Source organism: Salarias fasciatus, chromosome 10 (genome assembly GCF_902148845.1).
Source record: "Salarias fasciatus chromosome 10, fSalaFa1.1, whole genome shotgun sequence".
NCBI classification, from domain to species: domain Eukaryota; kingdom Metazoa; phylum Chordata; class Actinopteri; order Blenniiformes; family Blenniidae; genus Salarias; species Salarias fasciatus.
The window spans coordinates 12,581,831-12,609,629 of record NC_043754.1 but is presented as its reverse complement, the minus strand read 5'-3'; the positions used below and the strand labels follow the sequence as shown (position 1 = coordinate 12,609,629).

At 45.6% G+C, this 27,799-nt stretch overlaps 2 protein-coding genes across 3 annotated transcripts in view; both read right to left on the bottom strand.

Annotated features, from left to right (window-relative positions):
- Positions 1-422, bottom strand: part of LOC115395696 (neuronal vesicle trafficking-associated protein 1-like) — a 16,438-nt gene extending 16,016 nt beyond the window's left edge. Inside the window, exon 1 of the mRNA XM_030101329.1 lies at positions 407-422. The gene's annotated coding sequence lies outside the window, so the exon portion shown is untranslated. The remainder of the gene's footprint in view (positions 1-406) is intronic.
- LOC115394948 (cytoplasmic polyadenylation element-binding protein 4-like) lies at positions 340-27,799 on the bottom strand. Of its 2 annotated transcripts, XM_030100265.1 has the most exons (11): positions 27,274-27,799; positions 24,998-26,235; positions 14,972-15,062; positions 11,215-11,265; positions 8,357-8,380; positions 7,201-7,371; positions 6,980-7,069; positions 6,462-6,580; positions 6,152-6,266; positions 4,933-5,114; positions 340-3,685 (listed from the first exon to the last, which is right to left on the bottom strand). In XM_030100265.1, exons 2-11 carry the CDS (start codon positions 26,186-26,188, stop codon positions 3,458-3,460), a joined length of 2,262 nt encoding a protein of 753 aa, XP_029956125.1. In that variant the 5' UTR covers positions 26,189-26,235; positions 27,274-27,799; the 3' UTR covers positions 340-3,457. The 2 variants fall into 2 exon arrangements, with proteins under 2 accessions (XP_029956125.1, XP_029956126.1); XM_030100266.1 differs by lacking the exon at positions 8,357-8,380.

Sequence of the window (27,799 nt, the reverse complement as noted above, 5' to 3'; positions counted from 1 at the left end):
GAGCGCCTCGGCGGCGGGGGGCCGGGGGGCCGGCTCGCAAGTCTTTTTAAAACAGTGTGTGTTTTCCAGAAGGATGCTCAAAGTCCTGCACTGCCAAATCAATGTGAAACTTTTTCTCTCATCTCTCTGTCATGTGCATCCTGCAGAGGTCTGCGAATGGGTGGGGAGGGGGCAACACGACGTGGGGGGGGGGGGGGGGGGGGGGGGGGGGGGGGGGGAAGAGGAGGAGGAGGGGGTGAGAGTGGGTTCGGGGTTGTCCTTAACAATAAGTTGAGAAACATTTGGTGCACACCACAACAATTAATTGTAATAGCTAATTCATGTACTTGTCATGTTCTCTTTTTTTTTTTTTTTTCTTCGTCATGCATGCTAAGGATTACAATAGGTGCTAGTTGGCAAGTTCAAGAATATATATATATATTTATATATACTTTTTTTTTTTCAAATATTAAAATATCTAAACACCAAACATCCATTCTTGTGATACGAGATTCAGCGTTAAGCGTGAACCGAATTTTGCATTCTCCTTATAATAAGTTACACTCCATCCATGGAGAGGAAACCAAGACAGAAGTTACCATTTCCAACTAGTAGAGCCATGTTTAGAGACATTAACATCGATTTCAGATTACAACTCTTTATGTGTGTATTGTTGTTGTTGTTTTTTTTTTTTTTCTCGCCATGCTGTTATTGACCAGATTGACTGGAAACATTTAAATGTACGAAAAGCTAAGACCAAGAGAGCGATACACTTTGGTCTCTCTCCTCTGCAGATCTGAAGTCGCATCAACACAAGTGCGCACTTAGTTGTAAAGATTCCTCAGCACTGAAATGTATAAAAAGCATAATTGAAAATAATATATATTGAAATCACTCAACTTTTTTTTTTTTCTTAAAATGAACATTTCCATATATGCAGATCTCTCAGTAACAAAAGTACAAAAGCTACCTTTCACAATGTGAAAAATTGAGGTATTGCAAAAAGGAGTTTCCCCATTTGTGAAAAATGTGCCTAAAATGACTGTTGGAAAAAGAAAAAATATTTAGAAAAGTAGTGCATAATAAATGTTTATATGTGCATGACAAAATAATTTAGCTAGAAAACACTGTACCAAAAATCAGCAGGCCATGTATAAAATAATCTTTTTTTTTTTCATCTCATTTAACAGCAAATTCTTCACAAAGTGTTTTAACTTCTAAAATGCTCACCCAACACACCCGCAAAACTAATGTCCAGGGTGCAAAACCGGTGCAAGGACACCACGCCGATATGAGGATTCTCACTAGTGTGTATCATCAAGTTTCTGTACTGACTCCCTGACATTTAAATGCTCGGCTAGTAAGGTTACCGCTGAGTGACGGGAAACAAATGAGAGGATTAGTTTGACTTTTGCTGTGGGAACATGCACTTTGTGTTAACTTTCCCAAACACGCAGACCTATGTGAGATTTCAAAAGAAAAAAGAAAGTGAAAGGGCGCACCTCTGGCCGGAGCCGGGGAGTGTGAGGCCTCGGTCGGGTTTGTGTGTGTGTGTGTGTCAACCCTGATCCACTGGTGGTTCTGATGGTTCTCTGTCAGACTATAAAGATCATGTTCAAGGCCAATCTTTGGTTTGTTGGAGTCCACCAGGGCGTGACAGTCAAACTAAACGTGGGTAAGAAGATTTGAAAACAAAAAAAAACTATGTCGAGATATGGAAAAAAACAAAACAAACATCCAAACTTAGAGAAAAAAAAAAAAAAAAAAAAAGACGATATAAAACAAAGCGAGAGGAGAAAAAGAGCTCCAGAATGAGCCACTACTGCACGGCACTCTTTGGTTCCCAGAAGCCGACTGGACCTGCGCTCCCGAACCGCATGTGGGTCACAGGTGTGCAGTAGTAGAGCACGCTGCAGACACTATCTTCATTTATGCTTCAGAAACACTGGATGCTGAGTTGGATTAGCTTGGCAGGAGAAAAAAAAAAAGGGGGGGGTTGGGGGGTTGGGGGGGTGGAGGGTTCGCTGATGGGACAGATCCCTCCACGACGCAAAGCAGGTATTCTGCTTTTACTCATCGCCTGACTCTTGGATGCAGGGTAGAACTTTTCTTTTTAAATTATTATTAAAGACTTGGGAGAATTGCACAAATGCATTTAAAAAAAAAAAAAAAAAAAGAAATACAAGACAGGCTTTTCCTGTTTGGTGGTAAAAACTGCACTACTGAAGCAGCCCTTCGACCTCCGACCTGGATCCGGTTAAGCGGTGGGGGGTGCGGAGCTGAATTCATAGCTTCTCGTCTCTCCCGCAGCCTCCCTATATGCCATACATTCCCATTAAAAGACGCGGCGCACGCCGTCCGGCGCGCCGCTCCGTTCCCCCTCGCACAACCCTGGGTTCGTTACAAAAATAAGGAGGTGATGAAGCAAGTGAGTACAAAACTGTGCCGGTCACATCGCTCTCGCTCTCTCCGCCTGTTGCTTCACTTCCCTCTGATTCTTCTACTGAGGAAAGGAGAACACTCGCTCTCTCTCTCTCTCGCTCTTTTTTTTTTTTAAACTGTATTCGGCACATTAGCAGCTGAGTTTGAGGTATTAGTTTTTGCATGTCAAAATGGAGATCAAAACCCAAATCTGTTGCTAAAATTGAATGGCGATTTTTCAAGTAAGGTTAAAATATCCGTACGGCCTCAGAAACCATAAAAAAGAGAAGTTCAGACTTGTTGTTGTGATCTGGAGGGGAAAAAGGATGGGTTTTGTTCAGCAGTGGGCCCTCTGTGTGAATTGAGATTCAGCTTTGGTTAACTACTAAGGGTCTCATATAACTGTGTCTTCACTCTTTCAACTGGAAATAAGTGCACTCTTCTTCAGCAACACCTTTTTTTTTTTTCCTACTTCTTCTTCTTCTTTTCAAAAGCACATTTTTTTTGCCGTGGAGCCCGGAGTCTCGCCGGTGGAGACTCCGGACAAAAGAAAGAAAGGAGAAACAGTTCTGCTACAAGTCAGCTGAGTGTCGAATGGAAACAGGTCGTTTTGGAAATACACGCTTTAGGAAAAAAAAAAAAAAAAAAAAAAATATGCCAATTGAACAGCAGAGTACCAGAATCACACCGCAACCTTTCCTATATATATGTTGTTGTTGTTTTTTTTCCAAGAACTAATAAAAATATTCCAAAAAATCAAACGCATAAATAAAACTATGTTACACATCTTTTTTTTTTTCCTTGCTGGACATTATCGGATATAGTTCCAGTTTTTCTTTTCTATCTTCAAAATATCGATATATATTAACTTTTAAAAAATAAAAACGAGGAGAAAAAGAAAAAAACAAACAAACAAACAAAAAAAAGTCCGGTGAAATTAGAGCGAAAAGGAACCAGCAACAGAAAAGTGCATTTATTTGTACAATGATTTGCGACTCCTGCACTACCTGCCCTCCTGCTGCCTTGCCTCCGTTGCCTCTCCCTCTCCGGCCTCCGCTCAGTTCCAGCGGAAGGAGATGTGGCGCGGCCGGTCGCCGCCCTCCTTCACCAGGGGCTTGTGGAACTCCCGGCCGGCGCGCGAGTGGATGGCCGCCCAGCAGTACTCGCAGTAGTACTGCAGGCAGGTGACGTTGGCGCAGAAGAACGGGGCGAACTTGCCGCCGCAGCGGGTCCCCTGGCACTCGTCGCACAGCTGGTCGTCCAGCACGTATGGCTTCACTTCCACCTGCACACACAGCGCCGCACGTTTGCATTTCATTTACATCCCTGTGTTGGCAGAAGTGCATGAGACTTTCACAGAAAAAAAAGAAAAAAAAAGAAAAAAGGAGTTTACAGTGTGCATTTGCAACTCGATCTCACTGTTTACCGAGCCGCTTCCGACTGCTGAATCAAAGTTAGATCAGGTTACCACCAACCAACAACACATTTCCTGCTTCTGGTGGTTTGCAGTAAAAGTTCCTTCACAGCAGAAGAAAATTCTTATCAGCGAGAAGGAAAAAAAAAAAAAAAAATAGTAATTGTGATATTTTCTGAGAGAAGAATCAGTCGTGGTTGCTGTACTGTGAAAAAGATTTCTGGCTTTAAAAAATTCAAGTTGAAGGATTTCCAGTCACGACAGAAAAGCTCCTTTTGAATTTTCTAACAAAAACTTCCTCGACACGTTTACTTTTCAGGCTGCGCCTCGGCTCACGTGACGTCTAAGCGCTGGCCGTGCTCTGAACACACCTCTTAAAGCCGCGTTCAGATCACAAAGACGCGTCAAACAGCAGCACTCACCTCAGCGGAGCTGCTGAAATTTATGGATTTCTAACTTCGGCTGAACGCTGAATCACTCTCTCAACTCACGGGCAAAAAGAAAAAGTCAAGAGTTAACACTAAAGTACACCTGCGCTGCTTCTTTCCTGCAATAAGAAAGCGTCTCCAGCGGTAACCGCCTGGTACGAAACACCCAGCGGGGCTGCAGAGTGGGAGGAGGAATTTCTGGCCCTCTTGGACTGAAAATTGAAATTTCCATCCGGCGCTGCCACACAAAGTGTTTTGCCGCTCGCAGCCGAGAGCGGGGAAATCGTCACTTGTGTGGATGATTAACGGCAGCGTCATAAAACGTCTGGTTCTTAGACAAAAAACTCAAAAAGCCGCGGGCTTGGGAACATAAAAATTTAAGAGGCGCAGTTAACTATGACTCCCAAGGTGCATTTCACCGAGAAACATCCCATTACAGAGCTTAAGGTTTTGTTAACGCCGCTCTCATAATGTTCCTCCAACCACGTCCACTTTACTCTCACTGTAACAGTTAAGAATGGAAAAAAAAGGAAGAAAACCGGTCAATAATAACGTGAATAATTTAAAGTAAGATGTTGATATTGAACTTCATCTGTGTGTGAAGGCCGTCTGGGGGGGGGGGGCTACAGAAGAACGGGGGCCTCGAGGAGAGATGTGAAAAACAGTGAGCTCTCTTTTCTTTCCACTCACCCGTTTATCGATTTCTCCATGCTGCAGCTGTACAAAGCGAGCACTGATAGCAGCAATGTAGCTCTGCTGATTAGAGAAGGCGACCCGCCCCGCTCCCTTGGGGTACTTCAGCTCGGGGTCTGTGTCGATGCCGGCGTAGCAGACTCCCCCGTACAGGCGGTCCATGATCATGGCCAGCTCCACTGCAGACAGAGACGGGGAAACGCACAATTATCTCAACCCAAAAATTAAAAAAAAAACAAACAAACCGAGCTAAACACACAACAACCAAGTTTAAGTTTGATTAAAGAATATCAAAGTTGGATCAGGCAAATCTAAACATGGCAGCCCCGTGAACAGCTCCAATAAATCCCAACACGGACTTTATGGGCGACAAATACGCAAAGTAAGGGAACATAACTGTGCATATTTTAAAATGTTGATTTATTTAGAACTGCATTGTTATGTGGAATTTCAACTTGGAAAGTTTGACCCTGTTATTACAGAGAGCGAGAGAAAGAGAGAGAGTCATAAAATATTTAAAGCACTGCAGGGCCTGGTGACCTTGGTCATTACCGCAACTACAGCACAGAGGTCTGAAACATGGCTACCAGTGGTGCACGGCGCATATAACATTGCTATCAGGAATAAAAGGAATTTAATATTCTGGACGGTACATTGTGCCACAGAGAGCACTTCCTGATATAACCAGTGTAGGTCACTGCCTCTTTAGCTCCAGCAGGTCTAATTTTACTACGACCACAAGCCGATCGTGTTCCTGTGTCGTACAGAATGGAGCGTTTTGCATTTCAGACGTCAGGTGGACGGCAGTGGAAAGCAAAACCACGTCTACTTAATGCTCCGTGCTGAGTGTTTATGCTATTAAACATGGGAAATTCCATTAAACACTTTTTCATTAAAGGGAATAAATATTTTGAGGATTTTAATGATCCCGCCATCCATGTTTTGAATTAAACGGACCTAATGTAAGTGAGAGGTTCGAAAACAACAGTAAAGATTTTTTTGTGTTGTGTCGCTAGCTAAAGGACACTTTGACACATCAGCAGGGTGAGACGGGGATCAAACCTCCAACCTTGGGACTGCCAGGCGACCTGCTCTGGCAGATGACCCGCAGGTGCGCGGCCCGTATGCAGTGCGTACACTTCAAACGAGTGTGTTTGTGATATAAACACTGGGTGCGTCGGCGATTCGCCCGGTGGAGTTCAGAGGCAGAGGGTACCTGCACGGAGCGGACGAGGAACTCCGCCCACAAAGATGGTTTTCCTGGGGTCCAGAGGCTGAGATCCATCCATCACGAAGTCGCTGTCATTGAGGTTCCACGGGCGGATCTGGACCTGTCTCACACACACACACACGCAAAAAAAATACTGCTTTCAGCTCCAGAAATAAAGCCATAACTTCACACAAGCTGCTGGTAAAGTCAAGTAAAAGTCATCACCGCCGAGTTCAGAGCAAACAGCGAGAGATTTAAACACACGGGTGAATTTGAGTGTGTGTGAGTGTGAGTGTCTGTGTGTGTACCCACTGACCGGCTTGTCTTTGATGGTGGGGCTGGACACACAGAGGTACAGCTTGCCGTCCTCCTCGATGCAGGCATCGATCAAAGCCTGCACTGAGCTCTCATCCTGGAACAGCAGGAAGGCATAGCCTACACACACACACACACACACACACAAAACAGAGTTATTCACTCCGCCGGGGCCACCAAGTATCGACAGAGAAGCGTGCTGGAATTCTGCGCGCTGATTACTGCGACTGTATGACTGATCACGACACGCTGCATTCACAGCAGCAGGGCTCAAAGCTTTTACAAACACACACACACACACACACACACACACACACACAGACACACAGCCAAGACGTGGATAACAAATGCTTCAATAATGAGCTGCGAACACAACCAGACTGCTCGGATAAAAACGTTTAGTTGGTAGCACACTGACAAAGGTTTGCTTCCACTTTTCAGAACGGTGTGAAGGCGGCACGGCGCTGGCGGTGAAGGGAAGCGGAGGTGCGACCGCGCAGTGACGGCAACGGAAGATACCTTTAGGAGGGAAGTAAGATTTGCTCTCCGCTTTGTGAGGCCAGTCCACAAACAGGTGTCCGAAACGCCGGAAACTGGCTGTTATCTCATCTGAAATCAAGCGAACAGAATTATTAAAATTCCACAGAAATCTGATTCACATTTACAGCTGAACTTTCAGCTGTGTCCGTCTGAAACCGTCTGAAGTTCTGGTTGAAAGAGCACCAAGGCTTCTTGTGTACCTTCATCGATATCCGGAGGCAGACCCCCGACGAAGACCTTGCGGGAGTAGCGTTCCACGCGCTCCCCGTTCTGGTGAGGGAAGCAGTGAGGAGAGCCCAACCCGGCGAGGCCCTGCTCGCCACGCTCGTCGTCGGGGAAGCCGTCCTCCATGGGGAAGAGAGAGGAGTGACCTGGGAGACACAGCGAGACAGACGGCTGCTCATTTACAGCACTTCGTCCATTTTCCAATGTGCTGACTCAGCCGCTGGAGGGAACGCATTAAAACGTGTTTCTGTTGGAGCGCGCCGCCTCTCACATGTACTGAGGGCTCAATGTTTGAAACCAAATAAACACACTGATGGCCTCAGACTCCAGTGTCATGGAGATTTGAAAGGTGCATTTAATGACTCATGATCTTGATCACACACATGCAGAAAACGTAATGCTTATGGAGCGCATGCATGCAAGTTATCACAGAAACACGACCGTCATCCTAACGCAAAGGTCCGAATAATTGCAGTGTGTGCGTGTGTGTGTGTGTGTGTGTGTGTGTGTGTGTGTGTGTGTGTGTGTGTGTGTGTGTGTGTGTGTATAATGCGTACTCTACGGTTGGACCTCCCTCTTGCTCGTTCCTGTTCTCATACAACTGAGCCTGAGCTGCTTTCTAAAGATTTATGTGAAGCAGTTAGCTTTAACTTACTAAATGAGCTGTGAGTGAGTGTGTCCGGCCACGTGCCCGGCTCCCGTTGCAGTGTGTGTGTGTGTGTGTGTGTGTGTGTGTGTGTAGCCCACGTCCTACACTCTCGCCGCCTCGTTACATTTCCGCTAAATGTTACGCTTATTTATCTCGTCTGCCTGGAGTTTGCAATATGTATGTGAAGGTGAACAAAAGCGGCGTGAAGTCGAGCGCGGCGTAATGAGAGAGAAACAAGGATAAAAGATGCATTAGATCACTTCACAAACTTAAAGCAAGGCGCCACACGCAAGACAGTCATGCAGACGAACATGGCACTTCGCTGGAAGTTACACGGAAAGAAAAGACTCGTCAAACACTTATATGACTTTTAATGTAACAACAAACCAGCAGCCTATATGCTCCAGCTCAAGGTGACAAAATCAGTTGGAACATCAAGGAATGAGCTGACAGCCAGACATAATATATTTATACTTGTTTACCTCGTCTCCTGCTATAATTCCTGGCTGCATGTGGAATAAGGACAAATCAAAAAAAAAAAAAAAAAAAAAAAAAGGAAGAGGGTGTTCATAAATGAGGCATTTTACACCGAGGCAGTGAAAGAGCTAAAGAATGTCAATTAATAGAGAGGTCAGGGGTCGTCAGTCTGTTAGGATGAGGAAACCAAATCTTAATTTCAATTGGAATTTAGAGTAGAAAGTCAGCGTTCAAAATCTCTATTACAAACAATTATTATTAGTAGTAGTAATTATAGGAATTGGCTCCTGACAGCCAACCAGATCCACAGAAAATAAAAGCTAAACTGATAAAAGGCAGGTCGGGGTTTATATATTGTCTGCACCTGCTGTTATTTAGTGTGTTTTAACGAAATGACGCTTCAACCTAATGGTAAATCTCCTGCTTTGAGAGCAACTGGATCACCGTGGTCAGAGATGAATTCTAGAGTTAAAAAGTCTGTTCCTCACGGTGGGATTACCGAGATGAAGTTCAGAATCCCTGCAGAGATTAGATGCTCAGATTCCCGCTGAGGACGGAGGACGGCAGCTTCATTTGACTTGACCAGATGCCCGACGCCGGCCGAACAGCTGCGCAACTCGCCCAGTTCAGTCAGTCTGACTGGAAATACTGAGTAAAGTGTGAACATCACCGGGGGGGTGGGGGGGGCGCTGAGGGAGACACCCTGCCTTCTAATTATGGCCCTGATTGATGCTCAGCTGAAGGAAGAGGAGAAACCATCCAGCGGTGGAACCTTAAAGGTATCTCACAGGTGATCAAAGGACGCCGTAATGCTGCGAGATCGGCTGCTAAACCCACTGCTTGAGTCCATGGATCAAAACGTGACTCCACAAGGCGTCATTACGATTCAAATCAGACTCCATGCAGTCCCAATAACAAAATGAAGACTGAATTTATCCAGTCTGTCACACTAATCCAAACTTTCCTGCGGCAGTCCCCCCCTCTGGAGAGAATGCAGCGAAAGAACCACTGTACCAACCTTAGGAGGGGAAATCATGTCTCTGCACAGAGCTAAACGGAAGGAATTAAAAAATGTGGGCACTGGAGAGATTTAAGCATGGAGCTAACACTGTAAGAACATGGAGAGGATGAAGAAGCGACCAGAGCACACAAGCAATAATCCTTGACTCCCTCAGTGGACTTTCCACCCCAGATGGACATTAACTCTGGGTGGAAGGTCAAACAGAGCTACAGAGAGGGAGAGGGAGGGAGGGAGAGAGAGAGAGAGAGAGAGCAGGAAAGCAGATTGAAAGAGAGCCGAGAGTGCTATAAAAAGATGTGTGTGAGAGAGGAATAGATTGGGAGAGATGGAGGAGCAAGCTGATAAAAAGCTGTGTGGGGGTGAGAGAAAATGAGAGGAAGGGAGAGATCACGAGCATGAGAAATGCAATCTGTACATGTATTCTTATGAGAGAGGGAGAGAGAAAGAAAGGGCAAGAGAGAGAGAGAGCGAGAGAGAGAGAGAGCGAGAGCGAGAGATGGTGTGCGGCCTCTATCCTCGGCCTATCCACTGGCACCATCTGTCTCGGGGCTGATGACAGCTCCTGACCACGTGATCTCCTCATGTGACCCGACGGGCTTCGGGAGAAACCACTGGCCTCTCCCGTTTCACATTCTGACCCAGGACCAGTAGGCCAAACGTATAACATCACCAGCACACGGGGCAAGAGCGGATCTGGAGGTGGCTCAATATGAACACTCTGCTGCGTATCTCAGAGATGAACTTGTTCAGTCACAGTAGAAGAAGAAAAAAAAAAAAAAGACGATATAACGTAGAGGAAATGCAATCTCACCATCACTCTTTGATAATGTGACTGTTCAGAGTTTAAGTAATCTATACTTTCTGTTCAATTAAAAATAATTAACTGAAAACAATCAAAGTATACTGTTGCTATGAAGGATATTATCGGGTAAATCTAAACTGGAATTTCTAAGAACAGTCAGTCTCAGAAAGCCTGGCCTAAGACACATACCACTGAGATCACTGCCCCCGTCTGGAACCCGCCAACACTTGGATGTAATAAACATTTTCATCCAGCAAACCAAAAGCCTCTTTTCCAATTCCATCTCTTTCACCCATGTACTCATTGCCTGGTGTCAAAAGCCATTACTTCTCTCTCCTCAGACAATCCCCCTCATTCATCAAGACAGTTTAAGAAACCGAACAGTGTGAACGCAGAAAAATGAAGGGAAAGGACCCGGCAGAACAACGAGCTGAACGACGAGGTGAAAGGTCACAGCAGAGAACGCTACTTAGCTAAAAGCACTTCAGAGTGGGCAGGTGTGGAAGCCGCTATATGATTTCCTTTTTCATGTCTGGTGTTGACGAAGCGGGAGCAGACGAGATGCACCGAACTCGGTGCTTGGATTCGATCCCAGGAAAGCAAAAGCGAACAGGAGGCTCGGCGGCCACCAGACACAAACGCTCAGGGTCAGCCCACACCGGCCAACTCCACTCCACCTGCCACGCTTTGAGCGGCCAATACCGAGCTCTGACCGGCAGATCTCGAGCTTTCTGAAATCGCTAAAAGAGGGAGAATCATCGTCTTGTTGGTCCACCTGAAAGGTAAACAGGCATAATTCTCCCGAGGGAGTGCGTGCTTTACACAGGAATAAGAAGCGATCCTGTTTGTTCCACGAACACATATTTTCAGATTAATGAGTGATTATAACGGATGGAAGTCGTTTCTTCTTAGAACACCAAAGAACACGTGTCAGTTTAAACAAATTAGATTCTGGATTAAAAATCCTGACCTTTTTTTTTTTTTTCAATTTTATTTCTTAGCTATACCTTTGATTATAGCACACAGATTACCATACATACCATTAAGGGGAAGAGGATTTTCCCCTCCAGGGTGAGGGAACCCCAGACGACCTACACAGAAAGACAAAGAGCAGAAATATGGATTATGGAAAATATCTATGGCTCTTTTGGCTTCACTCTGAGGTCAGGGCTTCTATGAGGCCATTGTTCTTGTCCTGACTCAAAACGAGAATAAAGAGGCAGCTGATACTTTGTTGAAAAAGCCTTTCGTTACCGAAGCGAACACAAATAGAAGCTACATTGAATAAACAGCATGAAGCAAGATGGCACCGCTAATGCTATCGTTTAGCAAGCAGCCATCGACACAGTGATGTCCTGGACTATTGCCACATGTGCTGGATCAACTTTGCTGTTGAGTACTAATTGTAAAGGAAACAAAAACGCATCATCGTTGCTAATTTTCCTTTGGCTCTGATCTCTCATTAGAGACACTACGGCTGTGGGACATCGCCGATCTCCTCTCCCCCCCCCTCACGCCGACCTCCATTTCACTGTCTGCACATCTCTGTTCCTCCGAGCCTCAAATCATACATTTTACATCGAGCCATTTGCCAGGACCATATCGCACGCACACACAACAACACGACACAACACACGCACACACCCACACAAATATGTGTTATGATGCCAAACAAGCCTCAAAGTTATGCAAGGCCCGCTTGCTTGCAGAGGGGATAATAAGATGAAAGAGCTGAAATAGTGCGGCCATTGTTGTGCGGGTACGGACCGCCCTATGATTGGTGCATTCCCGTGCCTCGGTCACATGGAAATCTGCTGGCCCCTCCCCCACACTTCTCCTATTGAGCTCCACAGAGCAGAGAAAATACAACTAACACTAACAAACACCGACAGGACGAAGAAGAGTCCGTCCACAGCTTTAATGCGACGCTACCCTACCATATCGTCACCGACATCCATGTGTTCTAGCACGCATCCAGTTTAACAGAACACCGAGTGCAATCAAAATAAAATCAGATTATACAGACGCAAATCCTCCACAGTACACTTCTCAATCCACCGGTTCCCCCTCCCTCTGTAATTAAGCTCTGTAATATCACCTTTTTAGAGCTGGGCCGACTAAAACCAAACCGCACCTGAGGAGACCTTTTCACGCTGGATTTTAAAAGCCTCTATTAGTCCGGGAGGGGCGGGTGTGCAGGCACGTAGGTACACCCAGTGCACGTCGGTCTGCGGGGCTGTGTGTGCCCCCTCAGTGAACCTTATTTGCATGCTGCTGGCTATGCACACATACAGTAACAGCTAAAGCCCATGCATGCACAGGCGCGCACACACACACACACACACACGCAACTCAACACAGCGGGGAGCGTGGTGTGCATGTGTGTTTGCGATGGCTGAACAGAGGGATCCTTTCTGTCAGTCAGGACAATGCTGGAAGCGATTCAAAGCCACTTCTACTGTAGACATTTTGTCTTGCCCGTCCGCCTGCCTCGTCGCCCGCACTTTGTTCAATATGTTCAGCTGGAATGAGAAATGGCTGCATCGAAATGTGCCCATGTATGAGCGCAATCCGTGTTTGTGTGCGAGTGTGTGACCAAGCACAAAAGACAACAGGAGCTGGCCAGAAGAGGAGTGCCATCTCGATGAGAAATTTGCTGTGATGATGTTTTTCTTCTTACTTTGCCGTGAGGGGAAACACACTAAAGTCAGCGCGACTGTGCTGGAGCTGCACTGAACAAAGAAACAGTATCATTATCAACTACATGTCGAGGGTTTAAACACACAGAAAGGTGACGATAGGAAAATTAAATATGTAATAACAAATGGAATGCAATATAATATGCTTAATAAAATTAATTATTGAGTATCTGTGACAGAGAAAGATAACCGTGGACACAACATGAATTATTTAAGTCAAATTTGCAGCTACTCTAAGTTATTTCATCATATTTTCAAAATCTTGCACGGTCCCGAAAAAAAAAAAAAAAGAAAAAAAATTTCAGTTTGGTTGTCTTCTGGTGCCAAACGGTTGTATGAAACTGATGTGGGAACCGGTGCCAGCACGGCTGGAGCCAAGATACCAAGACGTGCCTAACGAGGAAGAAGTGCAGTCTTCCTCTCTGGATATGGAGGGAAGACGTAGTGAGGTCGGACAGCAGAGCGTTAGATCACAGCTGGATGCGGCTGAGTCCGGTTTGTTTGAGGCTGAGATGAATCCAAGGTGATGGTGGACTGTTTGCCCTCATTTTGTTACTGTGGGAGCGGAAACCGGATTGGAGAGTCTGCGTCTTCCACACAGTGCCACCGTTCATGAAACATGAGGCCACGTCGACAATTACAGTGACTAAACAAGCAGTTTTTGCTTGAATGATGCATGTAATACGTTTCCTTTTCATATTTTCTTAGCCATTCAGCACGATAAAATAAAAACAACACCTTCTATTCTGAGATCTTTCACGCAGCCTATTGAGCACGTAGAGAAACCAAAATTAATCAATTTCTGGTGCTCGGCCCACCGGATTGTTCCAAGGCAACAAAGGCACAATGCAGCCGTTATCTACAATGGAGCCTCGGGATCTGTTTAGCGCCTAACAAATATGGCTGACAGCGTCAACTACTGCGCCCCTCCCGAAGCCTTCAAAGTTGGCTAAAGCCTTGAGAAATCAAAGGTGTTTCCTTTTAAACAGCGATCACTGCCAGAACGACTCCGACCAGCTCCTCCCTCTTGGCCAACAGCGAATTCTCACCACAATGCCTTCTGTTGGCCAACTGTTCCAACATCTCTGCTCACCGAGTTCCACCTTCAGACAATAAAGAGAACCGACTACCTGCAGGATCCAGGTTAACAGTGACCAACGCCGCTCCGACAGTCACACACCCTGGTTAATAAGCTGCTCAAGCCCAACCCTGTATTTTATGTTTAATGCAGTTTTGGCCTCTGATCAGTGCGTACGCAACTGCAGGTAACTGCAGCCATTATTTGAGCTTATCGCAAGCATGCCGGGCGAAATAACCTCCCATCATCCATCACTGCTCAAAATGGGAGGCTGTGCCGCAGTGATCATTACAAACTAATGACAGCCAACAACTTCGGTTCAAATCAGTGGGAGTCCTTCCATCTCGCTCATAAATCCCCTCTTAAACACAAAGCCTAAGCCCCCGCCATCACGCTCCCAGCATCTCCGTCTTCTGATAGATAAGAAAAGGAGGTCATTCTCACTGCATCTCGCTCAGATGACTGTTCTGGAAAGGAAAGAATCCCACTTTTGTGTGCGGGTGTGTGTGTGTGTGTGTGTTTTTTTCTCTCTTCATACTACATGAAGTGGGAAGAAGAGAGAAGCGTGAGGAAGACAGAGGTGCGATCTGGCTGCTACACAGACTGACCTTTCCTAATATTGTTGATTATAACACAAAAACACAGCTTCTGGAGGCCAGACCTGTGGAGGACGTGAAACTTCTCTGCTGAGAACTGAGGCGTTAGCTTGTGAAGACGCGCTCGCTCGTGGTGTGTGCGCGTGTGTGTGTGTGTGTGTGTTGGAGTTATCAGCTCTATTTTCAAGCGGTCAATGAGATGCAGTCGTGACGCTGGAGAACTGGTGCTGTTTTAGGAACAGAATGTCCTCAAACGTTCAGAAGACTGTCTTAATCTAGTTTCGTTTCTTTTTCCCCTCAAGAAACTGTTTCCTGTCCAAAACTACAAACCGCCAGCAGATTAAAAAAAAAAAAAAAAAATCGGTAGCATTTCTACTCGTCTGTGGAACGTCTCCTGCCCCTGACTGACGGCTGGCATCGTCACCTTTCAGGTTATCCTGCTCAGCTCTCATGATGTCGATCAGGGAGCTCTCCAGAGTGTTCATGTTGAAGCTGTCAAATGACCTGGTGCGTTCCTGCGGACGAGAGAGAGAGAGAGAGAAAGGAGAGAGACGCTTTTATTATCTTCTATAACCACATAAACAGTCATGCACCAAATTTTCATTGTTTAAATTGTGACAACCGATAAACACTTCATCAGTTAGCCGGAGGTCGGCTAAAAGCCGTCTAAACCGAACACAAGCAATCATTTTTCAATTCCACATTGACCCAGTTAACCCAAGATGGCCACCAGGTACGCAAACACAAGAGGAGGAGACAGCTTCTCATCCTGGTTTACACAAGAAGATATATTGTTTTGCTGCGATGAGCAAGTCGCACATGGTCCCAACACTTGTGCTGGAGGCACAAAGAGAGGCGTAAAAACAAAAAGAGCAGCCAGATGCTTTCCCCTTGCTTTTACTTCATTCTCACTTTTTTTTTTCTTTCTTTTTTTTTTTTGTTTGTTTTTGCTTTCGGTGAGAAAAAACACAAAAAGAGACGACAGATGGCCTCAAGGAGTATGACGGGCTCTTGGTGGAAGATTTGGAAACTTAAAAAGTGGACTGGCACGTGCAGTAAGCTTCACGACATGAATCACTAAAAATATTCATTTCTTTTTTTTTGTGTTATTGTGTTTGAATCTCACCACAACCCTCATTTCCTCGCATCGCCTTGCATTACCAGCCATGTCATTAGCAGAAGTCAGGAAACATTAAAGCCTTGGTGGCACTGGTTGGGCCGGGCGGCACAATGAAAGTCAAGAACAACACGGCGCAAGAATGAAGCAGCAGCCGAGAGAATTCCTGCGCGGCAGCTTTGTCACTTAAAATAAGGCCATCCTTGGCATACCAGCCACACTGGATCTATTTGTATGCACACACACACACACACACACACACACACACACACACACACACACACACTCATACAATGTGCATCACAAAACATGCTCAGAGTGAAAACACGCTGCCACAAACACACAAATCGCCGAAGTGCCTTGCTGATAAGGTTTCTGTCTCGACTCCACCTCAAGCCTGACAAACTATGCAGCCTCTGACAACAACATGCCAACAAACTGATAAAAACTTCTTTTTTTTGTGTGTTTCTTTCTGTCCAAAAATAACCAAGACTAATGAGGGGCACGAAACGAAACCCGTGACCTTCCTGTTAACATGTTAAACTTGTTGTAAATGTCACAACGTGGCATGTCTTCATCCAAGGTTGTCTCATTCGATTTCACAGGAGGGAAAAAAGAAATCTGAACTGGCCTGAACTGGTAGAATTATTCCAGAATGACCCAGAAATACTTGAAACTCCAAAGCTGTTCTTTTGATTTAGTGCAGAAAAAAATATGAGGACGCTTGAAAATGTTCGCTTTTTTTTGCCCGAAAAACTTATGAAGCAACCTTGGATTTCTGCAGGAAAAGACATTTACTCCTGGCCACGGGCATCGCTGCCATCTGCATCATTAAATCTACTCAGAACCGCAGTGGAGCTTGCTAGTTTCACACTTTTTGAGGTTGAGCTGGAGAGAAGCATCTGAGGTCAGTTCTTATTTGACGTCCGTCTCTTATTCAGTTCGCGTTAGTCTTTATTTTGCCAGCTATCCACCTTGAATGCAGAAAAGCATTTGTAAAGTTTTTTTCATTGCTCATACGTGCGTAAGCAACATCGCACCTCTGAAAGCCGTCGACATTCTGCTCTTCAGTAAGGTTGAAAGCTTATGACTAAAGGATTTAGTCATGTCGAATCTCTGTAAAACTGGCTGATCACGACTTGCATCGAGTTTTTTTTGGGCCTTCTGCAACAATTCTATGTATCGGCTGTTTAATCACTGTTTAATCATCTGATCATTTCAGCATATTTTAAATATAGGACAGAGATCTTTGCACAGTAAAGAAAAAAATGCAAACAATTTAATATGAGCGAAGATGGAGTGGCTGCATACCTCCAAATTGTCAGAACCTGAAAGCGTTTGCTGATTTATGTTTTAAAGGTTGGAAAACTACTTCTAACTGGTTGGACTTGACGAGATGTTTGAGAGAGCACACTTCCACACCTTGCAGACAATGTACTGTTTAAACAACTAAAACACTGCATGCAACAATGCAGCTCGACTGCTTTGTTTAGTTAAGAGACAAATAGGAGGACCACCATGTCTCTCAGGCTTCCAGGGCCAGGGAGAGAAAATTAAGAGGGACGTTCATTTGGCTAAAGCGACTATTTGAAATCTCTTCATCATCAATCAAATGCAAAGGGAAAAAAGCTGCACAAAACCAATTATTCGGAGTGAGTAATTTACAGTCACTACACGTACAGAAATACGGTAATAAATGTACTGCTGGATGCAAACTTCAGGCTTCAACTGAAAATGTAAGCAGTTTGAAAATAATGACCATTTACTTGGAAACGGCAGAAACACTGCAAACAAATGGATTCCCAAAATGAAAAAAAAAAGACTTTGTGTTTTCGCTTGAAAACGGCGTGTTAACGGGGAATATTCGACACAAACGCCGTGCGCTCGGCTCTCCCTCGTCCTGACTGGTAACGGGCAGGTCTGGAACAACAAGAATTACCCAACATGTCAGTCAACCTTCCACCTGCGCCGAGCTCTCTTACAGTCATCCAGCAACCAGGTCAAACTCTCACATCAGCCTGTAGGCATATCAGTCAGGACAGCCCAAAAAAAAAAAAAAAAAAAAAAAAAAAAAGGCTTAGCACAGCATGCTTTGCTACTCTGAACTCCCACAGGGGTCAAACGCTCGGGTTCACAAAAACACACATACATCAATGCACCACGTGACCAAAGGTCTGCCACACAGGCGACTCGCTTTTTACTGTCTGGACTCTGCACCGGCTCCCAAAATACCACGGCTACTTCGACTGATCCACCAGCGAGCGTGGTCGAATATCTGGCACGCCGCTTAGCCCAAAAGCCAAACTCCCCAGCTGCAGCCAAAAGATTTCCAGTGTTTGGGCTGGTGGAGATTTCCCACACAAGCATGAAGGAACCTCGAGAAACAGAAAGTTGTGGTGAGAGAACACACCCAGAGCGCACTCTCTCCCTCAAAACAAATATCAACATGGGGATATAGGCCAGACTATGTCTACTATTTTCTCATATCCGTTTCACTATCATGTGTGGACTTAGGCCGGAGCTTCAGGTCAAATAAACCAAACATTCAAAGACAAGTGGAGCAGAAACGAGTGCAGGACCAGAGGTACACTCTTTATTTTAGCTGTATAAATAAATAAATATGACAAGGGATATTCATATAGACAGCAGGCTGCCAGTATGAATGCAGATGCGGGGTTTATGGTGCCATGTTGCCCTCTTCTTCAGGTGGAGTAGGATTGCAGGGTAATTACATTATATGGCTTCCTGATAACAGGAATTCATTTTGTGGCTGGAACGAAGTGAGTCTGCCGGGCCCGAGGCCTCGCCGCCGCTCTGCAGTTGCTAAGCATTAGCCCCGAAGAGGTGCAGGCTGTGATTAATCATCAGATTTGTGCATCCCTCTCTCTCAACAACTGGCCAGCTGACCAGCAAAGTGCTTATCCCTGACAGATTGTGGGGCGTGCACAGGCGCAGGCACACACGCACCCGCATTAGCTACGAGCAAGATACACAATTTATAGGGTAGTCCGTGTCATGCTCGTCTATGAAAGCTGCCCACAATAACCCAAGGCCACAGGTAGAAATATAAAACACATGGCAGTAACATGCTGGATTACTTGCAGTCAACGGTGAAATGTAGCCCGGGGTGCATAGGTAAGCAGAAATAAAAGCCCTCTGAGCCAGAATGGTTAAAACTAAAGGGTGAGACATCCCCTTTTATTCTCAATAAAAATGATGGGTTGGGTTTTAATATGCAGAGGGGCAAAGAGCCTCTACCTGGCCCTGTCGCCATCTGTCAGCCTTTGGCCCAGAATTAACAAATGTGTGCTGACCTGATCTACGTGTAGAGGGATTAGCCACTCACTTAAAATTTACAAAAAAAGAAAAGGAGAAAGATCACACAAAATTATCAACAGGCAGAAAATATTACCTCAACACTGCAAATTACAAGATGGATTATTTTGATTTTATCCATTTTCAACTGACGTTTTTAGGATTTTAAATGAACAGATAAAATTAGACAGATTAGCTCAAGCTTTAGTAAATACATTTTCTTATCTGATGTGGGTCAGAGCAAAGAAATTCATCTATGAGGAAAACTGCAGCTACGCGATTACTTCCAGAAATAATATAGCAGTCCCAGATACGGGTGATCCTGCTTAGCACAAAAAATAAAAAAATAAAATACCCATCCATGATACAGCTGTCATTTTGGGAAGTCATTGCTCCAAATTTGCACTTCATAAACAGGAAAAACAACACCAGGCAGGCAGGATTTTGAGCGTCATGCAGCACTAGTGAGTTCCCCTTCACACTTGTTCTGTAAGGAAAGTCTAACATCAGTTGCATCCTGAGCAGAGACCACCAACAGCAAAGCTTTTGTGCCTCGTGTCGACCGACGTCCAGTTTCTGTGAGAAACCCAGCTCGAGTGAGATCGACCCCGCTCAGTGCTCCGGCTAGATCGTCAAAAATGTCACATTTTCAGAGATGACGCTCACCTGTAAGCTTATCCCAAAAATGTGTGTGTGTGTGTGTGTGTGTGTGGTGGGGCGGGAGAAACGCAAAGAATGTCTCTCAACTGTAAGCAAGATTTAATCTTGGCCAGTAAAGAATAAAGCAACCTCCAAGCAGTTCTGACGACATGCAGAGCAGCGGAGAGAGATTGAATACAGCCTGCTGTGGGTGATTAACTCCGACATTAATCATCCCTGTCACCTGCCTGTTATGAAAAATGGAAGCTTAGGAAAGGTAGAGGGGAGTGGAAAGTAACGGTGCAAAGGACAAGGAGGTGTAATTTGTGAGTTTTTAAGAGTGTGGAGCCCTGTTTAAGCTGCTCCTCCACATTCGCCAGCGCCGGGGGCCGACCTTCTAATCACATCTGTGAGACAACAAAAAGGGAGAGGAAGCCCACAGCAAAGGGGGAAAGGTGGAAATGGCAGCGAGCGAATGCAGGCAGCGAGGGAAAGCCTTCTGAAAGGAGAAGAAAAGCGGGCAGGAAAAGGAAACAGGTTGAGCTTTTGATGTCTGCGATTATCTTTCTTCCTGGTCAAGTATTTCAAAGGCCCACGGTGACATTAAATACCCCCAACTGTCAAAAACAACCAATTACTTAGCGTTGGCTGGACAGCTCAGAAGTGGAAGTATGTGTGCATACGGGGTTTAACGTGAGCGACGGAGGCAGGAGCTCCGGTTCGATCCGCTGCTTCGGGTTCAGACTGAACCGACTCGTTTGTTGTAGGCAGTGAGCGAGGTTAAATACGAAACGACACTTCCACATAAACTCTGCGGCTCTCCTCTTTCTCCGTGAAGACACACGTGCTAAAGACAGAGGCCAGACACTAATTAGAGATTACACACATGGACATGCGCACACGCACGCACACACTTGCAGGCGCTCTCTCTCTCTCTCTCTCCTGCTTTCTGAGTGTCTGTCAAGGGTGTGAGAAGGACACAATGAGGCTATATGAGCAGCGGAGTTATGTGCTCGCCAATGCAGCTCGGCCCGCTCATTAGTCTCGAAAACATTTCTTTCATTTAATACTGTTGTCACAAGGACCACGGGCAATCACAGCTGCAGCCTTGGGCTTCAAAAACTTAATGGCTCAGTGTTTGTAGGTAAGGGTTTAAGGATTTTTATGTCGTACGTGAAGAGGACAAACACTTGTTCCCTTTAAAGAAATGTTTTGAGCCTCACGCTGAACACAGTCAAGTAGGGTGAAATAAGCTGAATCACCAGCTTTATAAATCAGCTCTAGTTTAGTTCAGAGTGCTAATCTGGGATGATGACATGCTTTCGGTGTCTATTAGAGGCCGAACTGATCCCACAATATGCCATTTGGATTACATTTTTATTTTGATTGCATTTTTGATAAGCCACAAACAAAAATGTGTAAAATTGCAACAGATATAAATATGTTAGAAATGCAGTTACATTACTAGTTCGGAAAATATACCGTCCAACTAACTGCGAAAAGAACAATACATAAAAACATGTACAGAGACACATCGGTGATTGTCTCAGATCTGCTGTATAATTCCATAACTTCACATAAAACAGTCTATAAAAACCTTTCATGCTCAATAGCCATTATTGCGTATCAAACTTGTATTTCAAAATACTATTTTTTTTGCCACGTCCAGCACAGAGCAGAAGGATATAACCTGGTGGAGCTGCACCACGTCGAGCTGGAGTGTCTCTCGGCAACACAAACAGCGAGGACTGAAGTGTAACCAACAGTTACCCCGATGGCTTACTGAGACAATATCCTGTCCTGGCTTACACTCCTCCAGGCCCTGCATGGCTTGACCTGGTCACAGGCCAAATCTACCCATCTGAATCAGCCCTGTGCACCTGACACAACAGCACGCCTCCGACCTTGACACTGGCAGGTGAGGAACGAGACGATAGCAAATCATAACGAAGAAAAGAAAACCGAGGCTCTCTTGCTATTTTCAAAGCTAAAGGAAATGTTGGCGGAAGGCGTGCTACTAGCTGAAGCCCGCACTAGCTGTTAGCGGCAGTGTGTTTGGACAGGAGCCCATCTCCTGGACTAAAGCCGCTCTAATACAGCAGCGGCCCTCCCGGCTGCAGCCAACGCCACGGTGCAGGAAAAGCTTCTCCCCGTGAGCGCCAGGGCGCTTTACACCATTTTGGATAAATCATTTGGCCAAATGGCATTGGTAGTCACACAAGGCATCTTTGCATTTTCTCCCTGACTCCGTTTTGCAGCTGAAACTACCAGGAAGAGGAGGGATCTTCATTTCCAAGGCCGCCAATGACAACTTCACATCCGAGTGCAGATGAGATGAAAAGCACTACCTTCTAGAGATCAATTATTGCCTTTTAATTTGTAAATTTCAAGTTACAAATCCAGTCTCTTCTCAAATAATAGCTGGTTCATTAATTGTACAAAAGCAGAACAATTGAAATTCAAGTGCAAAATTCATTGATTCCTCATCCGTCGTGTTAGTGTGAAAATGGAAACTATGCGAGGCAGCTGGGAGGAGCCAAAAAGAGGGAGAGTGGCAAAAGTTCATCTGGGACTCTTAAGTTGAGAGTTACACCAACTAGAATACACTGTTTAACAAATTTGACTGTGCCCTGTGTGCTGCAATGGGCGTAATCTGCGCTTAGAATAATCTCAATAGACTGACAAACAGTTCATCGTGGTTTAAAAAAATAAAAAAGTGATTTGACATAATTCCGATCACAGTAATTCTCCAGCAATAAAAGACAAAAGAAAGAAAAAGAAAAAAACAAAGCCAAAGCCAACTGCTGTGTGAGATGTGACATATGTTCATATTAACTATCCATGCTTGCATTTGTACAAAGCATAAACATAAGTATAAAAATAAAAATGTATATAAAAACAAACTGACACAATGACTGCTTTAAGATTTAGTCAAACACGAGGAGCCCTGACACTTGGCTGCATGTGCAATCAGCTGCAGTTGTGCCATAACTGTGGCTTCTCCTTCGACAGCGCAACATGATCTATGTGTCACACTTCAAGTACACATTTGATTCAATTTCTAAACGAAAGCGGAAAGCTACGGTTTGCAAACACGCATTATATATGTCTCAGAATACGGTATACTTCCAGCATTTCTTTGAAAGCAGATCTGTGCATTACAAGCAGGAAAGAACACCTTAGTTGGAACAAACCCATTTTCCAAACCACACCGAGTGAATGATTCCTCAGTGTGCGGCACGCGGCGTTACATCAGTGGAAGATGCGACTGTGGGCAAAACGCCGTCGATCCCCATTTGGCAGCAAGAAGTGAGGCAATAGCAAACCTGCTCGAGCTGAAAATGTTTGACTTGAGCTAGAATTTGCAATTATGCCCATGAGTACCTCCCCTTAAAAAATATATGTTGTAGAGGAAATTTAAGTAGCGAGTAAGCTGTGAAAAGCTTGAGGTGTCCAGCAATGTGCATCACAACACTTTAGCATCCACCTTCATCTTTGTTTCTTATGCAGATGTATACTGTCACTTTGTTATTTACAAATGTGGGTTGTGTTTAAAAAAATGACTCCCCCACACACACACGCACACACGCACACACATACTCAGGCCATTCTACGCCCATCCTCCATCTGCCCTTGCGGTATGAAGAGGGCAAGTGGACAATGCTACTTTAGTTGATGTGATTCAACCAGGAGGAAGAACAACATTCTGCAGCTACAGTACATGAGGGGGGAACTGCAAGCTCTCACAAAATGGATGCAGAAACGACTCTTTCTGCATGTCTTTTAGATCGTTTGTAATTCGCTGTAGGATTTCTATGCAAGTAAGCTGAAAATACACCTCAAACACTCTGGAGTCATTCCTCAACCTGACCAGAGGACTTCCTGCAAAAAAAAAAGACCCATTGTCTAAAATATCTGAAATGCTGTTCCAGATTCAAGTTCTTTCTTTTGTTCTGCTGCTAATTACTGAACAAAATCCTCCAGACATGTTAAGACATGTCAAGACAAGACGACTAAAGTGTCTTAAGTGTTTTGTCAGTGAACTGCTGAGTCATTAACTGATATAAGAGAAACAAAAAGACCACCGCCATCCACATTATGAGACATTTTTTAAAACCAGTCACTGTTACTGTGATTCATCGCTGAGAATATCAGGTAGAGCTGGCTTCCAGGGAAATAGGAATAGCCTATTGACGGACAGCAGAAGCATCGAACACAACTCAAAGTAATCGAATCAGGTCTCAAAGACAAGAAATCGTAAATACAATTTAATACTATCTATTTTTACCATAATGACATTGGCGACCAGTAGCAACCGAGTCTAAATGTGTCTTGAGTCGATGTGACAGTGCAGTAAGTAGATAAATGAACACTGTCCAAAGGTAAGAAGGCAAAGGACATGCACAGTACTTAAAGAAACCTTTCATCAGGTCATCAGGCTGAGCCGAGTCCACAGCAGCCTCGCTCCATCCTCCCCCGCCTGCTCACAATGCCTAACGCAATCAATCACACGCAGGATCAATAAAATGAATTTATCTCCATGCTCCCCTCTACTGCTTTCCATCACAGCTGGTTCCTACATGTGATAATACAATTATCTGAGGCATCTTCACAGTGTGTGGAGCTGGATTTTAGAATTACACCACGAATGCGCTCCCTTTTAAAAAGGAGTTGCGAGAACATGGCAGCCGTGTCACAGGCGATTAATAAAACTGTAACCCTGAAAGAAATCAGCAGGCTCCGTTTCACAAACTAAAATAGATTGATATCCTGTTATGTGGAAGGAAAAAAAAAGAGAGAATCTGCAGCATTTGCTACTGATGGTTTTGTGCTTGTTGGTTTTCGACGGGAATAAAATAAACCCCATGACGATGCGTCCTTGCACGCTGGCATGGTAAAATCTGTCATTCTTAGACTCTCCTCTCTGGAGTTCCTCATTTCTAACCCTGTTCTCCAATTTCCATATCCTTCTGCCCATCTTTTTCTCTCCGTCACCGATGCCTCCTCCACTCCCATACATCCACCCCCCCTCCTCCAGGCCCCCCGGCTCGTGAACGTGGCACACACCACTGCAGTGACAGAGCCACATTAGTCATCATCAAGGGACATACAGCTGTGGATAAACCCGGTCCAACGACAGATTTAACACAGTAACAAATGCTCTCTGTAAATCTATTCCCTCCCCCAAGGCTAAAAATAGCTGCCATACCGCACATCGTAATAATCTTACCTACTTACACGAATGACAAATAGATGCTCAATGTTCACACTCGTTGCCAAAGCTTAAAATATTCACATCCACGCACAAAATGGACACAACATATCGCTGGAAATTAAGCAAATACAGTACGTGCGACTTAAATGTTGAAGGACATTTACCTGAAAGGGGAAGATGTTGTCGCTGCGGCCAACTCCATCATCCATCCAGGACTTGGGGTTGAAGCCTGCGGGACTGTTGCGGGGGTATTTCTGGGACGCCATGTGGTTGTTGGGAAAGGTCTTCTTTAGTGGTGAAATGGAGTTGATGGGGGTCATGCCGCCGTTCAGCCCACGGCGATAATCTCTGCCTTGAGAGCCTCCCCAGCCGCCGCCGCCGCTGCCATAGCCTCCTCCGGGACTCCAGGAGGTGGAGGAGCCAGGGGAAGGAGAGGGGCTCTGGTAGCTAGCCGGACCCCAGGGGGACGGTGGCTTGTTCAGGCTGTTAGACAAGTGTGGCAACTGGCTGAAAGCCGGATTCCTATGCGGGAAGGGCGGCGGAGGGTGAGGAGAGGCCGGGGAGCGACGATGCTGCTGGTGTTGGCTATGGGGGTGTTGGAAGTGTGGGTGTGGAGGAGGGGCCGGGTGGTGCTGGGACAGGGCTGCTGCTGGGCCGATCTGGGGAGAGAAGTTCCCACCAAACCCTGGACTGACGTGGTGCGAGAAGTTCTGGAACAGCAGGGGCCCGTTGTTGGCGGAGGCCGGGTTGAAAAAGCTGACGTCCTCGTTGATAATAGTTGACGGCGCGGGCGGGATGGCAGCTGACCAGTTGTTGAAGCCAGTGAGCGATGATGAGGTTGTACTGGACTGGACTGGGCCTGTCCCCCCAAGACCAGACGTCTCCTGGTAGTCGAAGCCCGTCAGAACAGGAGACTCCAGGCGGAGCTGCTTCTCCTTTCCATTGCTGCTTTCGGACGTGCCGTTCTCCGCCTTGCCGTCCTCTGACCGGGCTTTTTCCAGTTCTGAAATTATCCCAACACCACTTCCACCCTCCTGGTGACTCCCAGGAGACAACTGCTGCTGCTTTTCTTGCGTTTCTTGCATTTCCTGTTGCTGCTGTGCTTTGGGCTTTTCTGGGCCCCCCAGGATTTCGTCTTGCACGCTGTTGTGGGTGGCGGAGGCAGGGAAGAGCCACGGAGAGCCTCCCGTGGTGCCATTCCCTGCGGCTGTGGTGCTGTTTATGAAAGCAGCAGGGCTCTGCGACACATTTTGGTGGTGGTGAGGGGGCTGCAGATGCGGGTGGATTCGGACCGGGAATGCAGACTTGTTGCCAGTATTGTTTTGAACTAGGACTCCGAACCCGTAATCCCCCATTTGTTTTCTACCCCCACAAACAAATACTATCCCGTGATCGTTTGGTCCTATTGAGAGAAGAGCACACAGGATGGTATGCACTGAGTTAGCAGTTAGCCTTCTGAATGAGGAGAATTAGAAACAACAGGGTGACAGGTTGTTTTAAGTTTTGATCACATGATGTACACTTTAAGTAAATCAGAAAAGAAGACATATGTTCACAGTTTGAACTAAAAGCTGCACAGAAGACAAGAACATTATCAAGTTGCAACCTTTTTGGTCATTGGTAGGCAATCCAAATGGCAAGCGATGAAATTTTCAACTATTCATGCATTCATACACCTTCATCTTCAGTCATAAGGTGGCCTGAGGTTCCTTCTCTACCAGTACAGCCTGTACTAGTGCTGTCATGTAATAACAGATAGTATCAAAGTTTAAAATCGTGAAAATAGGAGGAATGAAAATACCGTGAAACCGAGCATATCATAATCACTAAAAATGGGCATGAAAGAGCTCATTCTTCGTGGAAACAATCTATCCTTATTAGTGTGAGCAGCTGAAAAAAGCCAGGCAGTTAACATTACATCTTTAGCTAATTATAACCCCGTGACGTTGCCAGCTTGTAAGTCTACAGCTGAGCTGCTGGCAGCCAACACAACAGCCACAAACACTGCTGATATTCTCAGAAAATCCGCTGACACACGACAGCCCACCATAGGCTGGATTTCTGCTTCGATGCCATGAATGGAAAATATCATTACACGTTAAAAATTTGACTTAATGATGAGAAATTCTACAGTCGACCTTGCTTGACAGCTGTCAGCAGTCTGTGTAGAGTTCACCCCCGAACTGGATCCAGTTTACTTCCATTTAGATTTAGTAACGTTTAAATTAATCGTATATTATCTTTATTGTAAGACTTCGGGGGGAGAACCGTCGACTGTCAAGCGGTTATAATAAGCAGGACGTTAGCTGGCCAGCTAACTTTTCCATCCGCTGCTAACACTAGCCAGCTAGCCCTTCGCCGCTAGCACGGATGCTAGGCTAGCCGGGTAAGCTGGGAAGAGATACGGAACAAATGGGGAGGGAAGAAAAATCGTTTTCACCTTCTGATCACCACCTTCGACCTCGGCGATGTCTTTGTCGAGATCCCTGCGTCGGGCTGAGAGCGAGCCGGTGTCCTTGAAACAATGAGCGCGGCAGGCAGAAGCTTTTCTCTGGCGGTTTAATAGCTGACTCGTACAGTGCGGTCGGTCAGCTTTTTTTTTCCTCTCTCTCTCTCTCTCGCTCTCTCTCTCTCGCTCGCTCACTCGCTCGCTCTCCCTTCTCCTGACGTGTCCTGCCTGCTCAATGACACAGCTCTCTATCTGCTGCCTCGAACCTGCACCGGATCATCAAACCGCTTTGTTAATGTTGGCAAGTGTGAGATCGAGCCGGCCGCGGTGCACGTACAAGCCCTACTCGCTCGGTTTCATTGTCCGCGTGCCTCCAGTGTTTTTTTTCTCGCTGGCTGTCCCTGTCCTTTAAACGGAGCGCAGCCGTTCCCTGTGTGCTGCCTCTTCTTCTTCTTCTTGGCTGCCCCTCTCTCCTGGAACCGACCGTGGCCGAATGACAGCGAGAGATCAGCCGAGA